Source organism: Pristiophorus japonicus, chromosome X, assembly GCF_044704955.1.
Source record: "Pristiophorus japonicus isolate sPriJap1 chromosome X, sPriJap1.hap1, whole genome shotgun sequence".
NCBI classification, from domain to species: domain Eukaryota; kingdom Metazoa; phylum Chordata; class Chondrichthyes; family Pristiophoridae; genus Pristiophorus; species Pristiophorus japonicus.
In genome coordinates this window covers 40027345-40044050 of record NC_092010.1, presented here as the reverse complement: position 1 = coordinate 40044050, position 16706 = coordinate 40027345, and the positions used below count along the sequence as shown (strand labels likewise).

Below are 16706 nucleotides of genomic sequence, written 5' to 3'. Positions count from 1 at the left end.
AGCGGGACTGGGTGCGAGTTAGGACACTGGGTCAGGGAGCACAGGGGGTGATGGGTGAGTGGGACTCGGTGCGAGTTAGGACACTGGGTCAGGGAGCACAGGGGGTGATGGGTGAGTGGGACTGGGTGTGAGTTAGGACACTGGGTCAGTGAGCACAGGGGGTGATGGGTGAGTGGGACTGGGTGTGAGTTAGGACACGGGGCAGCCGAGTTTTGGATCACCTCTAGTTTACGTCGGGTAGAATGTGGGAGGCCGGCCAGGAGTGCGTTGGAATAGTCAATTCTGGAGGTAACAAAAGGCACGGATGAGGGTTTCAGCAGCGGATGAGCTGAGGCAGGGGGCGGAGACGGGCGATGTTACGGAGGGTGGAAACAGGCGGGTTTAGTTATGCTGCGGGTATGTGGCCGGAAGCTCATTTCAGGGTCAGATATGACGCCCAGGTTGTGAACCGTCTGGTTCAGCCTCAGACAGGAGTTGGGGAGAGGGAGGGAGTCAGTGGTTAGGGAACGCAGTTTGTGGCGGGGACCAAATACAATGGCTTCGGTCTTCCCAATACTTGATTGGGAAAAGATTTCTGCTCATCCAGAACTGGATGTCGGACAAGCAGTCTGACAAGAATCGGACAGACTTCTGAGAGTTCTCTGATCTTGGGTGTGTGTGTGTGTGTGTGTGTTTCTCCCCAGAGTACAGACTTGGAACCAGATGACAGTGGAGGGTGCATTTCTCAGAAGCAAAAAATATCCTTTCTTGAGAACAACCTGGATCAGCTTACAAAGGTTCACAAACAGGTATGTGTCAGCTGAAGGTGGTTTGGGGTGGGGGGAGGGGGGGCGATGAGGGGTTACCCATCGCTCCGAGTTCGACCGGGTGACTAAATTGTTGGGGTGCGCGGAGAATGAAAAATAAAACTGAGGTCATATTTCCCCAGGCTGACCAAACAAATTGTGACGCTGGCTGAATGACCCCCTCCTGTTCCTAATGTAACAGGCTCGAGGGGCTGAATGGGCCTCCTCCTGTTCCTAATGTAACAGGCTCGAGGGGCTGAATGGCCTCCTCCTGTTCCTAATGTAACAGGCTCGAGGGGCTGAATGGGCCTCCTCCTGTTCCTAATGTAACAGGCTCGAGGGGCTGAATGGTCTCCTCCTGTTCCTAATGTAACAGGCTCGAGGGGCTGAATGGTCTCCTCCTGTTCCTAATGTAACGGGCTCGAGGGGCTGAATGGCCTCCTCCTGTTCCTAATGTAACAGGCTCGAGGGGCTGAATGGCCTCCTCCTGTTCCTAATGTAACAGGCTCGAGGGGCTGAATGGCCTCCTCCTGTTCCTAATGTAACAGGCTCGAGGGGCTGAATGGTCTCCTCCTGTTCCTAATGTAACAGGCTCGAGGGGCTGAACGGACCCCTCCTGTTCCTAATGTAACAGGCTCGAGGGGCTGAATGGCCTCCTCCTGTTCCTAATGTGACAGGCTCGGGGGGGTGGGGGCTGAATTGGTCCCCTCCTGTTCCTGTGTATACTCTTCATTCACTTCACTAGAAACGACATAATCTGAAGTTGAAATAATTTGTTGTTTCAGCGGTGTGATGTATCTGATTGGCCAGTCTGGGGGATCTGGTGCTTTGATAGGTGTGCTTTGATGTACCTTCTCCCCAAATGTATCCAGTCTATTCTCTCGCTCACTGTTTAATTTCCATCTGACTCACCCGCCTTACCTCCCAACTCCTGCACCTATCATCCCATCCTCCTGCCTCGTTCCACCTGCCATTCTCATCAGAACACAAGAAACAGGAGCAGGAGTCGGCCATTCGGCCCCTCGAGCCTGCTCCGCCATTCAATACGATCACGGCTGATCTTCGACCTCAACTCCACTTTCCCGCCCGATCCCTCGATTTCCTTAGTATCCAAATATCTACCGATCTCAGCCTTGAATATACTCAACGACTGAGCCTCCACAGCCCTCTGGGGCAGAGAATTCCAAAGATTCACCTCCCTCTGAGTGAAGAAATTCCTCCTCATCTCAGTCCTAAATGGCTGACCCCTTATCCTGAGACTGTGACCCCTGGTTCTAGACTCCCCAGCCCGGGGGGGGGGGGGGGGGGGGGGGGAAACATCCTCCCTGCATCTACCCTGTCAATCCCCCTCAGAATCTGGTCTGTTTCAATGAGATCACCTCTCATTCTTCTAAACTCCAGAGAATATCGGCCCAGTCTGCTCAATCTCTCCTCATCGGACAATCCCCCCATCCCAGGAATCAGTCTGGTGAACCTTCGTTGCACTGCGTCGAAGGCAAGTAGATCCTTCCTTAGATAAGGAGACCCAAACTGCGCGCAGTACTCCAGGTGTGGTCACAGCAAAATCGTGCACGATATCAGTAAGACTTCGTTACTCTTGTACTCCAACCATGAAATGCATTTTGCTTCATGGGTTCTTTGCTTAAGAATTAATAGCAACACATTGCGATTAAGAACTAGTTGGTTTATTAGCAAAAGGTTGAACAATCACATTACATATTACCAGTTCATCCACCTGACTCTCCAACCACCTGCCCCATGGATGACCGAGACCCAACTGGCTGGGGTTTTATTGAGTCTTGTGAACATCATGTGACTGGGTAAGCCCCTCCCAATTCAACAGCTCTACAACTATTTTAGTGCGAAACTATAAATCAAGTGCCCCCCCTCATTAAAGGGGTACTAGAACCAACGAATTAACAAATCAAATTATAATTCTGTTCCCGGGGGTGATGATGCACTCCAGTCCCTCCGGCGCCCACCTCTCGCGGAAGGCCGCGAGCGTACCGGTGGACACCGCGTGCTCCATCTCCAGGGACACCCTGGCTCAGATGTAACCGCGGAAGAGAGGCAGGCAGTCGGGCTGAACGACCCCCTCGACCGCCCGCTGCCTGGACCGGCTGATGGCCCCCCTTGGCCAGGCCCAGGAGCAGTCCTACGAGGAGGCCCTCGGACCTGCCCGCTCCCCTCCGCACAGGGTGCCCAAAGATCAGGTGTGGGACTGAAGTGCAGCCAGAATTTGAGGAGCAGCCCCTTCAAATATTGGAAGAGGGGCTGCAACCTCACACACCGAACACACACGTGGAACACGGACTCCTCCAGACCGCAGAAATTGCAGGCGGCCCGGGAGTCCGTGAACCGACTTAAAAACCGATTGCAGGGGACTGCCCCGTGCACCACCCTCCAGGCCAAGTTCCCCAATAAATAACGGGAGGACTCCCGCATAGCGAGCACTCCATTGGGGACCCTCGCCTCTGCCGGAACAGCTCTACGAACTTGTGAGCTTACGCACAGGTGCATCAATTGTAAACCTCAATAAAGGCCTTTCTCCTAATGTCCCCAACTCATCCTCCTCACCCACCATCACCCACAGCCTAGTCTACCCCCACCATTGTGTTCCCCTCATCATCAGTTCAACCCCAGTGGATCCCCATGTCTAGTTCCAGACTGTTTTGATGAAAGGGCTGTTTAATTAATCTTGTTAACTGCTGTCTCAAAAGTTTGGATATATTTTCGGTTATATTGTTTGTTGTTTTCGAGATGTCTTGAGGTTTGCATAGGCCGCACCCAAATGGCAGGATGGTTATTGACAGGGTAGGATGAACCAACCTCTCTCGGATACTGTTAGATTATAGGATGAATTTTTGCATGCAAAGCCAGCACTGGATTCGGCCAACGCACAAGGTAGGGTGCCAGGGCACGAGTGAGGGAGGGAGAGGGAGGGTCTGGGTGTGTCTGGTGACGGGAGCCAACGCTGGTTGTAGAGCTCGGCCATGATCTAATGTAACTGTTCCTAATGTAACTGGCTCGAGGGGTTGAACGGCCTCCTCCTGTTTCTAATGTAACTGGCTCGAGGGGTTGAACGGCCTCCTCCTGTTTCTAATGTAACCGGCTCGAGGGGTTGAATGGCCTCCTCCTGTTCCTAATGTAACCGGCTCGAGGGGTTGAATGGCCTCCTCCTGTTCCCAATGTAACAGGCTCGAGGGGCTGAATGGCCTCCTCCTGTTCCTAATGTAACAGGCTCGAGGGGTTGAATGGCCTCCTCCTCTTCCTAATGTAACAGGCTCGAGGGGCTGAACAGCCTCCTCTTGTTCCTAATGTAACAGGCTCGAGGGGCTGAATGGCCTCCTCCTGTTCCTAATGTAACAGGCTAGAGGGGCTGAATGGGCCTCCTCCTGTTCCTAATGTAACAGGCTCGAGGGGCTGAACGGTCTCCTCCTGTTCCTAATGTAACAGGCTCGAGGGGCTGAATGGCCTCCTCCTGTTCCTAATGTAACAGGCTAGAGGGGCTGAATGGGCCTCCTCCTGTTCCTAATGTAACAGGCTCGAGGGGCTGAACGGTCTCCTCCTGTTCCTAATGTAACAGGCTCGAGGGGCTGAATGGGCCTCCTCCTGTTCCTAATGTAACAGGCTCGAGGGGCTGAACGGCCTCCTCCTGTTCCTAATGTAACAGGCTAGAGGGGCTGAATGGCCTCCTCCTGTTCCTAATGTAACAGGCTCGAGGGGCTGAATGACCTCCTCCTGTTCCTAATGTAACAGGCTCGAGGGGCTGAATGGCCTCCTCCTGTTCCTAATGTAACAGGCTCGAGGGGTTGAATGGCCTCCTCCTCTTCCTAATGTAACAGGCTCGAGGGGCTGAACAGCCTCCTCTTGTTCCTAATGTAACAGGCTCGAGGGGCTGAATGACCTCCTCCTGTTCCTAATGTAACAGGCTCGAGGGGCTGAACGGCCTCCTCCTGTTCCTAATGTAACAGGCTCGAGGGGCTGAATGGCCTCCTCCTGTTCCTAATGTAACAGGCTCGAGGGGCTGAACGGCCTCCTCCTGTTCCTAATGTAACAGGCTCGAGGGGCTGAATGGCCTCCTCCTGTTCCTAATGTAACAGGCTCGAGGGGCTGAATGGCCTCCTCCTGTTCCTAATGTAACAGGCTCGAGGGGCTGAATGACCTCCTCCTGTTCCTAATGTAACAGGCTCGAGGGGCTGAATGGCCTCCTCCTGTTCCTAATGTAACAGGCTCGAGGGGTTGAATGGCCTCCTCCTCTTCCTAATGTAACAGGCTCGAGGGGCTGAACAGCCTCCTCTTGTTCCTAATGTAACAGGCTCGAGGGGCTGAATGACCTCCTCCTGTTCCTAATGTAACAGGCTCGAGGGGCTGAACGGCCTCCTCCTGTTCCTAATGTAACAGGCTCGAGGGGCTGAATGGCCTCCTCCTGTTCCTAATGTAACAGGCTCGAGGGGCTGAACGGCCTCCTCCTGTTCCTAATGTAACAGGCTCGAGGGGCTGAACGGCCTCCTCCTGTTCCTAATGTAACAGGCTCGAGGGGCTGAATGGCCTCCTCCTGTTCCTAATGTAACAGGCTCGAGGGGCTGAACGGCCTCCTCCTGTTCCTAATGTAACAGGCTCGAGGGGCTGAATGGTCTCCTCCTGTTCCTAATGTAACAGGCTCGAGGGGCTGAATGGCCTCAACAAGAACTTTCATTTATATCGGGCCTTTAACGAAGTAAAATGTCCCAAGGCGCTTCACAGGAGCGTGATCAATAAAAATTTGACCCCGAGCTGCATAAGGAGATGTTAGGACAGGTGACCAAAAGCTGGGTCACAGAGGTCGAATTTAAGGAGTGTCTTAAAGGAGGAGCGAGAGGCGGAGAGGTTTAGGGAGGGAGTTCCAGAGCTTGGGGCCCAGGCAACAGAAGGCACGGCCACCGATGGTGGAGCGATTATAATCAGGGATGGTCAGGAGGGCAGAATTAGAGGAGTGTAGACATCTCGGGGGGTTGTGGGGCTAGAGGGGGGTTACAGGGATAGGGAGGGGTGTAGGGGCTGGAGGAGGTTACAAAGATAGGGAGGGGTGTAGGGGCTGGAGGGGGTTACAGAGATAGGGAGGGGTGTAGGGGCTGGAGGAGGTTACAGAGATAGGGAGGGGTGTAGGGGCTGGAGGAGGTTACAGAGATAGGGAGGGGTGTAGGGGCTGGAGGTTACAGAGATAGAGAGGGGTGTATGGGCTGGAGGAGGTTACAGAGATAGGGAGGGGGCGAGGAGGCCATGGAGGGATTTGAAAACAAGGATGAGAATTTTGAAATTGAGGTGTTGCTTAAACGGGAGCCAATGTAGGTCAATGAGCACAGGGGGTGATGGGTGAGCAGGACTCGGTGCGAGTTAGGACACGGGGGCAGCCGAGTTTTGGATCACCTCTAGTTTACGTCGGGTAGAATGTGGGAGGCCGGCCAGGAGCGCAGTGCGTTGGAATAGTCAAGTCTGGAGGTAACGGGGGCACGGATGAGGGTTTCAGCAGCGGATGAGCTGAGGCAGGGGGCGGAGACGGGCGATGTTACGGAGGGGGGAAACAGGCGGGTTTAGTTATGCTGCGGGATATGTGGCCGGAAGCTCATTTCAGGGTCAGATATAACACCGAGGTGGTGAACAGTCTGGTTCAGCCTCAGACAGGAGTTGGGGAGAGGGAGGGAGTCGGGGGCTGGGGAACGCAGTTTGTGGCAGGGACCGAGAACAATGGCTTCGGTCTTCCCAATATTCAATTGGGGAAAATTTCTACCCTTCCAGAACTGGATGTCGGACAAGCAGTCTGACAATTTAGAGACCATGGAGAGGTGGAGAGAAGTGGTGGAGAGGTAGCGCTGGGTGTCGTCAGCGTACACGTGGGAACTGACGCTGTGTGTTCGGGTGATGAAATCCATTCTCTCACCACCAACTCCTGTCAGAGGCTGAACCAGACTGTTCACCACCTCGGTGTTATATCTGACCCTGAAATGAGCTTCCGGCCACATATCCCGCAGCATAACTCAAACCCGCCTGTTTCCACCCTCCGTAACATCGCCCGTCTCCGCCCCCTGCCTCAGCTCATCCGCTGCTGAAACCCTCATCCGTGCCCCCGTTACCTCCAGACTTGACTATTGCAACGCACTCCTGGCCGGCCTCCCACATTCTACCCGACGTAAACTAGAGGTGATCCAAAACTCGGCTGCCCCCGTGTCCTAACTCGCACCGAGTCCCGCTCACCCATCACCCCCTGTGCTCGCTGACCCCGTGTCCTAACTCACACCCAGTCCCACTCACCCATCATCCCCTGTGCTCGCTGCCCCCGTGTCCTAACTCGCACCCAGTCCCGCTCACCCATCACCCCCTGTGCTCACTGACCCCGTGTCCTAACTCGCACCGAGTCCCACTCACCCATCATCCCCTGTGCTCACTGACCCCGTGTCCTAACTCGCACCGGGTCCCGCTCACCCATCACCCCCCGTGCTCACTGACCCCGTGTCCTAACTCGCACCCAGTCCCACTCACCCATCACCCCCTGTGCTCCCTGACCCCGTGTCCTAACTCGCACCGAGTGCCACTCACCCATCAGCCCCCGTGCTCACTGCCCCGTGTCCTAACTCGCACCCAGTCCCGCTCACCCATCACCACCCGTGCTCGCTGACCAACATTGGCTTCCAGTTAGGCAACACCTCGATTTCAAAATCCTCATCCTTGTTTACAAATCCCTCCCTGGCCTCCTCGCCCCCTCCGTATCTCTGTAACCTCCTCCAGCTCCTACACCCCTCCCTTTCTCTGTAACCTCCTCCAGCCCCTACACCCCTCCCTATCTTTGTAACCCCCTCCAGCCCTGTCACCCCTCCCTATCTCTGTAACCCCCTCCAGCCCCTACACCCCTCCCTATCTCTGTAACCCCCTCCAGCCCCTACACCCCTCCCTTTCTCTGTAACCTCCTCCAGCCCCTACACCCCTCCCTATCTTTAAAACCCCCTCCAGCCCCATCAGCCCTCCCTATCTCTGTAACCTTCTCCAGCTCCCTACACCCCTCCCTTTCTCTGTAACCTCCTCCAGCCCCTACACCCCTCCCTATCTTTGTAACCCCCTCCAGTCCCGTCACCCCTCCCTATCTCTGTAACCCCCTCCAGCCCCTACACCCCTCCCTATCTCTGTAACCCCCTCCAGCCTCTACACCCCTCCCTATCTCTGTAACCTCCTCCAGCCCCTACACCCCTCCCTATCTCTGTAACCTCCAGCCCCTACACCCCTCCCTATCTCTGTAACCACTTCCAGTCCCTACACCCCTCCCTATCTCTGTAACCTCCTCCAGCCCGTACACACCTCCCTATATCTGTAACCTCCTCCAGTCCCGTACACCCTCCCTATCTCTGTAACCTCCTCCAGCCCCTACACCCCTCCCTATCTCTGTAACCTCCAGCCTCCTACAACCCTCCCTATCTCTGTAACCTCCTCCAGCCCCTACACCCCTCCCTATCTCTGTAACCTCCAGCCCCTACACCCCTCCCTATCTCTGTAACCTCCTCCAGCCCCTACACCCCTCCCTATCTCTGTAACCTCCAGCCCCTACACCCTTCCCTATCTCTGTAACGTCCTCCAGCCCCTACACCCCTCCCTATCTCTGTAACCTCCAGCCCCTACACCCCTCCCTATCTCTGTAACCACCTCCAGCCCCTACACCCCTCTATCTCTGTAACCTCCAGCCCCTACACCCCTCCCTATCTGTGTAACCTCCAGTCCCTGCACCCCTCCCTATCTCTGTAACCTCCTCGAGCCCCTACACCCCTCCCTATCTCTGTAACCTCCAGCCCCTACACCCCTCCCTATCTCTGTAACCTCCTCCAGCCCCACAACCCCCCGAGATGTCTGCACTCCTCTAATTCTGCCCTCCTGACCATCCCTGATTATAATCGCTCCACCATCGGTGGCCGTGCCTTCTGTTACCTGGGCCCCAAGCTCTGGAACTCCGTCCCTAAACCTCTGACGTAATTTTTTCTTGAGCGGCTCGGTGTCAAATTTTTGTCTTATAACCAGCCTGTGAAGCGCCTTGGGACATTTTACTACGTTAAAGGCGCTATATAAATACACGTTGTTGTCATCGAGGGGCAGCATGTAGATGAGAAATAGAAATGGGTGATTTTTTTTTTTAATACCTGGGCAATTAATCCTCAATTGCTGCAGGATCCAGGGCAATGCAAGAAAGGGTTGGCAAACACTCTTCAACAGTACCCTTGCTCCTGGACCAATCTGAAACCAGGCTCAAGTCCCTGACGATGGTGTAAAGTGGAGCATATGAGGTTGCTCTCGCGTGTTAGGTTATTTAGTGTCCTTGACCAACTTGGAACACCTTGGATGAACAGGCTGTGGGGGTCTCTCTTTTTCTCTTGAAAAGAGGAAGCCGAGAGGTGACCTAATTTAATAAGGACATAAGGAATAGGAACTGGAGCCGGCCATTCGGCCCCTCGAGCCTGCTCCGCCATTTAATACGACCATGGCTGATCCGATCATGGACTCAGCTCCACTTCCCCGCCCGCTCCCCATAACCCTTCACTCCCTTATCGCTCAAAGATCTGTCTATCTCCACCTTAAATATATTCAATGTCCCAGCCTCCACAGCTCTCTGGGGCAGAGAATTCCACAGATTTACAACCCTCTGAGAGAAGAAATTCCTCCTCATCTCAGTTTTAAATGGGCGGCCCCTTATTCTAAGACCATGCCCCCTAGTTCTAGTCTCCCCCATCAGTGGAAACATCCTCTCTGCATCCACCTTGTCGAGCCCCCTCATAATCTTATACGTTTCGATAAGATCACCTCTGAACTCCAGTGAGTAGAGGCCCAACCTCCTCAACCTTTCCTCATAAGTCAACCCCCTCATCCCCGGAATCAACCGAGTGAACCTTCTCTGAACTGCCTCCAAAGCAAGTATATCCTTTCGTAAATACGGAAACCAAAACTGCACTCCAGGTGTGGCCTCACCAATACCCTGTATAACTGGAGCAAGACTTCCCTGCTTTTATACTCCATCCCCTTTGCAATAAAGGCCAAGATACCATTGGCCTTCCTGATCACTTGCTGTACCTGCATACTAACCTTTTGTGTTTCATGTACAAGTACCCCCAGGTCCCGCTGTACTGCAGCACTTTGCAATCTTTCGCCATTTAAATAATAACTTGCTCTTTGATTTTTTTTCTGCCAAAGTGCATGACCTCACACTTTCCAACATTGTACTCCATCTGCCAAATTTTTGCCCACTCACTTAGCCTGTCTGTGTCCTTTTGCAGATTTTTTTGAGAGTAAGGAGAGGTTTTGATAGAGTAGACGCAAAGGGCTGGAAATTCGATTGGAAAATGGTTTGCGATGGGCAGCCGAAACATTCGGTTGCCACGCCCTGAGTGTGGGGCAGAATACAAATGGCCATTCCACATCTCCCTTAGGGCGCTAGGTCTGGTGAGCGACTGAATATCCTGTTGCTAAAGAGCCGGCTTCGGAGCTTCCTGAGAGAGGCCTTCTTGCAAAAAAACCATTCCCAATAAAGTCTTCACCATCATAGGCAGTCCCTCGAAGCGAGGATGGCTTGCTTTCACATCAAAGAGGAATGAGTTCACAGGTGTTTCGATGAAGGAGCTAATATTCCAGATCCCGAACTACATCCTGAAGGGTGAAAGATGCCTGTGGGTGGATTATTTTAACGTGGGGTGACCGTTGCACACCAGCCACCACACGGGGCTTGACAGAGCGAGGTCTTGGTCCAGGGGCAAGGGTTAACCAGGACGACTGGAGACCTGCTCTGCTGCACGGACCCAGTGCGCACACATATCGCACAGACACACACCTCTCCTGGGCCCTGATCACATCCCTCTACAATCTCTCGCCGCTCCTTCGCCCCTCCTGCTGTACCTGCCCCCGCTCCAATCACCAACCTGGATCTTAGTGGCCTCCCTCTTCAAGGTGAATCGCAAAAGAAAATCAAAAACATGAATTTCTCTTAGCTTTTTCAATCGTTCCTTCCCTTAACGCCCCGGGATTGCTCTGCACACCAGGCTTTGTCTGCCGGCTTCACTATGGGGGCGCTACAAGCAAATATCGCATCGCTGTCAAATCCGAGAGTGTGGCATGCCGGAGATGTGCTCAAGTGCCGGTGCTCACGGGCTCCGAACCCCTTCAGCGCCCCTGTTCCGACCTTTTCCCGGGGCGCTGTGACCGACTGCAATTTCCTCCCTCCGGAGTGGAGTGTTTCCACTTGTGGTGGAACAGCAAAACTGGGGGAGCCCATCAGTGTGAGATAGTCACCAAGAAATCCAACAGGGCAATTCAGGAGAAACTTCTTTACCCAGAGCAGGGTGGGAATGTGGAACTCGCTGCCACAGGGGAGGGGTTGAGGCGAATAGTATCGATGCATTTAAGGGGGAAGCTGGATAAAGACATGAGCGAGAAAGATAGAGAAGGATATGGTGATGGGGTGAGATGGAGAGGGGTGGGAGGGGGCTGGTGTGGAGTATAGACCCCGAATGGCCTGTTTCTGTGCTGTACATTCTATGTAGTTCCACGTAAACTTAAGGTCATCATCACTGAAAAGAGACAACTGAGAGGGGGTCGGATAGACAAGAGTAAAATGGCTGTGAAGGGGAATGGGATAGGTTAATTAGGCAACACAATGTCATAGGTGGGAATGTAAGTTGTGAGAGAGGCTTCAAGGGGATAGAGACAGGCTAAGTGAGTGGGCAAGAACACCGCAAATGGAATATAATGTGGAGAAATGTGAAGTTATCTTTTAAAGGGTGAGAGATTGTGAAATGTCGGTGTTCAGAGGGACCTGGCTGTCCTTGTACACCAATCACTGAAAGTTAACCTGCAGGTACAGCAAGTGATTCGAGCAAATGGTATGTTGGCCTTTATTACAGGAGGATTTGAGTATAAGAGTGAAGATGTCTTACTGCAGTTATACAGGGCCCTGGTGAGACCACACCTGGAGTATTGTGCACAGTTTTGGTCTCCTTACCTAAGGAAGGATATACTTGCCATAGAGGGAGTGCAGCGAAGGTTCACCAGACTGATTCCTGGGATTGGGGCAGGATTGTCCTATGAGGAGAGATTGAGCAGACTGGGCCGATATTCTCTGGAGTTTAGAAGAATGAGAGGTGATCTCACTGAAACATACAAAATTCTTACAGGGCTTGTCAGGGTAGATGCAGGGAGGGTGTTTCCCCCCGGGCTGGGGAGTCTAGAACCAGGGGTCACAGTCTCAGGATAAGGGGTCGGCCATTTAGGACTGAGATGAGGAGGAACTTCTTCACTCGGTGGGTGATGAATCTTTGGAATTCTCTGCCCCAGAGGGCTGTGGAGGCTCAGTCGTTGAGTATATTCAAGGCCGAGATCGATAGATTTTTGGATATTAAGGGAATCGAGGGATCGGGCGGGAAAGTGGAGTTGAGGTCGAAGATCAGCCGTGATCTCATTGAATGGCTGAGCAGGCTCGAGGGGCCGAATGGCCGACTCCTGCTCCTATTTCTTATGTTCTTATACCCAACCATGACCGTAGGGAGGGCGGGCATTGGGTAAGACTGGGGTCAAGGGGGATTTGCAGCTGCTTTGCGGAAATTCCTCGCCCAAGGAATGATGCTGGCGGGGAATTGTCTGGGTCGGGGAGTGGGAGCACAAAACCTTGGAGCTGTCCAATGGAGTGGACTGTTGGGGAGAGGGTCTTGATGTTTGGATGGGTGATGATTGGCCATTCTCAGCTGTCTCCATCTCCTGTCAGTCTGGCTCATTCTTGCTTCGGAGGGAGCGCAACGAAGGTTCACTCGATTGATTCCTGGGATGAGAGGGTTGTCCTGTGAGGAGAGATTGTGCAGAATGGGCCCATACTCTGGAGTCTAGAAGAACGAGAGGTGATCTCATTGTGAAACGTATAAAATTCTGAGGGGGATTGACAGAGTAGATGCAGGGAGGATGTTTCCCCCCGGGCTGGGGAGTCTAGAACCAGGGGTCACACAGTCTCAGGATAAGGGGTCGGCCATTTAGGACTGAGATGAGGAGGAATGTCTTCACTCAGAGGGGGAGTGAATCTTTGGAATTCTCTGCCCCAGAGGGCTGTGGAGGCTCAGTCGTTGAGTATATTCAAGGCTGAGATCGATAGAGTTTTGGATATTAAGGGAATCGAGGGATGGGGCGGGAAAGTGGAGTTGAGGTAGAAGATCAGCCGTGATCTCATTGAATGGCGGAGCAGGCTCGAGGGGCCGAATGGCCGACTCCTGCTCCGAATAATTTGTCTCCATCGCGCGCTGGGGTTGGTCTCGGAGTCGGATCCCAGGCTGACGCCTCCCCCGAGTCCATCTAGGGGGGGGGAGAATTTCGGACGGCGCGGGATGGGCTGGGAGGGGGAAGGTTGGGTAAAGCTGTCGGTCTCTCGGGGACTGGTAATGGGCTGATCGGCACAAGCCCTTGACCGGGCACCCTGTCAAACGTGGCGCGGGGCAGCCTGGTATCCTGCGCCTTGACCGCTGTAGGTGCGGAGTGGTTGGAGGGGGCAAGTATTTATTCACCCTCAGCAAACCCTACCAACCCCCCAACCAAATTTCATCCCCTTACCCTCTTCTCTTCCTCCCCCAAACTCCCAATTCTGTTGCTTATTGGTGCGGAGGCTGGAGAGGCGTCCAAATTTTGTTGCGTTCCATCTCAGCCAATGCTGCATTTGTGTTTCCTTTTGGGTGTGGCCTATATTCTGTTTGCTGTTAGCCATATCTGCCTGATCCTTTACTCTTCCTTTTTTTTTCTTTCTTCCTTCTATCTTTTTTGTCCCGTTTTCCGCTCACCCCCTCTTTCCCCCCGCCCCCCCCCCCCCCCCCACACCCCGCGACTCCAGGTGATGCTCTGGCACAACAAGGTACCTCTCTCTTTCCCCTCCACCCCCCCCCCCCCCCCACCCCTCCTAGTCTTGTCCTTTCCTTCCTTCCTTCCCCCTCCCCTCCACCCCGCTATGGCTTTGTGTTGAGATGTCAAGACGCGAAAACATTGTGTGTGTGCACGGCGGTATCATGGATCCTGTTTCATTCTTTGTTGACTGATTTTCACCATCCCGTGCACCCTCCCCGCCACTGGTGGGATCCCTTACGGCCACCCGAGAGAGCAGGCCGGGACCTTGGTTCAACATCTCGTCCGACAGTGCGGCGCTCCCTCAGTACTGCCCCTCCGACAGTGCGGCGCTCCCTCAGTACCACCCCTCCGACAGTGCGGCGCTCCCTCAGTACTGCCCCTCCGACAGTGCGGCGCTCCCTCAGTACTGCCCCTCCGACAGTGCGGCGCTCCCTCAGTACTGCCCCTCCGACAGTGCGGCGCTCCCTCAGTACTGACCCTCCGACAGTGCGGCGCTCCCTCAGTACTGCCCCTCCGACAGTGCGGCGCTCCCTCAGTACTGCCCCTCCGACAGTGCGGCGCTCCCTCAGTACTGCCCCTCCGACAGTGCGGCATTCCCTCAGTACTGCCCCTCCGACAGTGCGGCGCTCCCTCAGTACCGTCCCTCCGACAGTGCGGCGCTCCCTCAGTACTGCCCCTCCGACAGTGCGGCGCTCCCTCAGTACTGCCCCTCCGACAGTGCGGCGCTCCCTCAGTACCGCCCCTCCGACACTCCCTCAGTACTGCCCCTCCGACAGTGCGGCGCTCCCTCAGTACCGCCCCTCCGACAGTGCGGTGCTCCCTCAGTACCGCCCCTCCGACAGTGCGGCACTCCCTCAGTACCGCCCCTCCGACAGTGCGGCACTCCCTCAATACCGCCCCTCCAACAGTGCGGCGCTCCCTCAGTACCGCCCCTCCGACAGTGCGGCGCTCCCTCAGTACCGCCCCTCCGACAGTGCGGCACTCCCTCAGTACTGCCCTTCCAACAGTGTGCCGCTCCCTCAGTACTGCCCCTCCGACAGTGCGGCGCTCCCTCAGTACTGCCCCTCCAACAGTGTGCCGCTCCCTCAGTACTGCCCCTCCGACAGTGCAGCGCTCCCTCAGTACTGCCCCTCCAACAGCGTGCCGCTCCCTCAGTACTGCCCCTCCAACAGCGTGCCGCTCCCTCAGTACTGCCCCTCCGACAGTGCGGCGCTCCCTCAGTACTGCCCCTCCGACTGTGCGGCGCTCCCTCAGTACCGCCCCTCCGACAGTGCGGCGCTCCCTCAGTATCGCCCCTCCGACAGTGCGGCGCTCCCTCGGTACTGCCTCTCCTACAGCCCGCCACTCCCTCGGTAATAGCATCGGGAGTGTCATCCTGGATTATGGGCTTGAGTCTCCGGTGTGGGTCTTGAACCCACCACCTTCTAACTCCTCCGAGGCAAGTCAATCACCCCTCAGAATCTTGAGGTCACCTCCCATTCTGCTACACTCCAGGGAGGCTGGGCCCAATCTACTCAACCTCTCTTCATGTGACAACCCCTTTGATCCCAGGAATCAGCCTAGTGAACCTTCGTAGCACCACATCTCAGGCAAGTATTTCCTCTGTATCAAGGCCAAGGGAAGCCAATTCCACATTGCCACTTAGAATAGGTGCCCCACTCTATTCCCAGTTAAGATTTTCTCCGTTCCCCTTCACTGCCCCCACTCGATCACTGTTTGCTCGACACACATCACAGCAGCGGCCTTGTTAACATGCATGACCTGCTATTGGCTGAGATATCTGTTTGCTTGCTGTGCTGGACTGCTCTGCCTTGATTAGGACTGGAGGTTGAAAGTTCACTAGTTTGGGTTGGCTGTGGTTGGGGGGTGGTAGTGTGTGTTGTGGGATTTTCTATAAGGCATGTCCTTTTAGTGTCATCTGCAAGTCACTGTGTAGCTCTCTCACCTCGGAGTCAGAAGGTTGTGGGTTCAAGTCCCGCTCCAGGAACGTGAGCACCAAAAATCTAGGCTGACACTCCAGTGCAGTGCTGAGGGAGCGCCGCACTGTCGGAGGGGCAGTACTGAGGGAGCGCCGCACTGTCAGAGGGGCAGTACTGAGGGAGCGCCGCACTGTCGGAGGGGCAGTACTGAGGGAGCGCCGCGCTGTCGGAGGGGCGGTACTGAGGGAGCGCCGTACTGTCGGAGGGGCAGTACTGAGGGAGCGCCGCACTGTCTGAGGGGCAGTACTGAGGGAGTGCTGCACTGTCGGAGGGGCAGTACTGAGGGAGTGCCGCACTGTCTGAGGGGCAGTACTGAGGGAGTGCCGCACTGTCGGAGGGGCAGTACTGAGGGAGCGCTGCACTGTCGAAGGTGCCGTCTTTCGGATGAGATGTTTTACCGAGGCCCCGTCTGCTCTCTCAGGCGGATGTAAAAGATCCCACGGCCATTAGTTGGAAGAAGAGCAGGAGGAGTTCTCCCCGGTGTCCTGGGGCCAATATTTATTCCTCAATCAACATAACAAAAAAACAGATGATCTGGTCATTATCACATTGCTGTGTGTGGGAGCTTGCTGTGCACAATTTGGCTGCCGCGTTTCCCACATTACAACAGTGACTACACTCCAAAAGTACTTCATTGGCTGTAAAGCGCTTTGAGAAGTCCGGTGGTGGTGAAAGGCGCTATATTTTCGCTTCCCCTGCACTAAACGCCTGGGTATTTAAAGCATGCTTCTCCACGGGAAAGAGGGATGGTTATGTCCAGGAAGTCCGGTTCTCTCACTTCCTGAAAAGAGTCAAACTGATGCCTTTCAAAGTATTTTTTTGTTGTTCTCCCTTCTTTCTGCAAGTTGCCTCTCTCTCCCGTCTTCAAGACATCAAACCCTCGCTGTGGGAGAGGATCTCATGTAACTTTCGACACTTCCGAACACCTCTCGCCCCCACCCCGAGTGGCGATTCTTTACGTGTGATGGTCGGGCAGGCCCTTTGACAGCCAGGCCTGAGACAGTCCCTACCTGGCGTACAGATGCGTACAGTCCAGAGGGGTGAACAAACAACTGAGGGGGGA

The 16706-nt window shown here is 54.7% G+C and overlaps 1 protein-coding gene across 1 annotated transcript in view; it reads left to right on the top strand.

Annotated features, from left to right (window-relative positions):
- Positions 1 to 16706, top strand: part of LOC139240886 (kinesin heavy chain-like) — an 89532-nt gene that overhangs the window by 56784 nt on the left and 16042 nt on the right. Inside the window, exon 19 of the mRNA XM_070869391.1 lies at positions 684 to 788. Within this exon, the coding sequence (XP_070725492.1) occupies positions 684 to 788 (105 nt within the window). The remainder of the gene's footprint in view (positions 1 to 683; positions 789 to 16706) is intronic.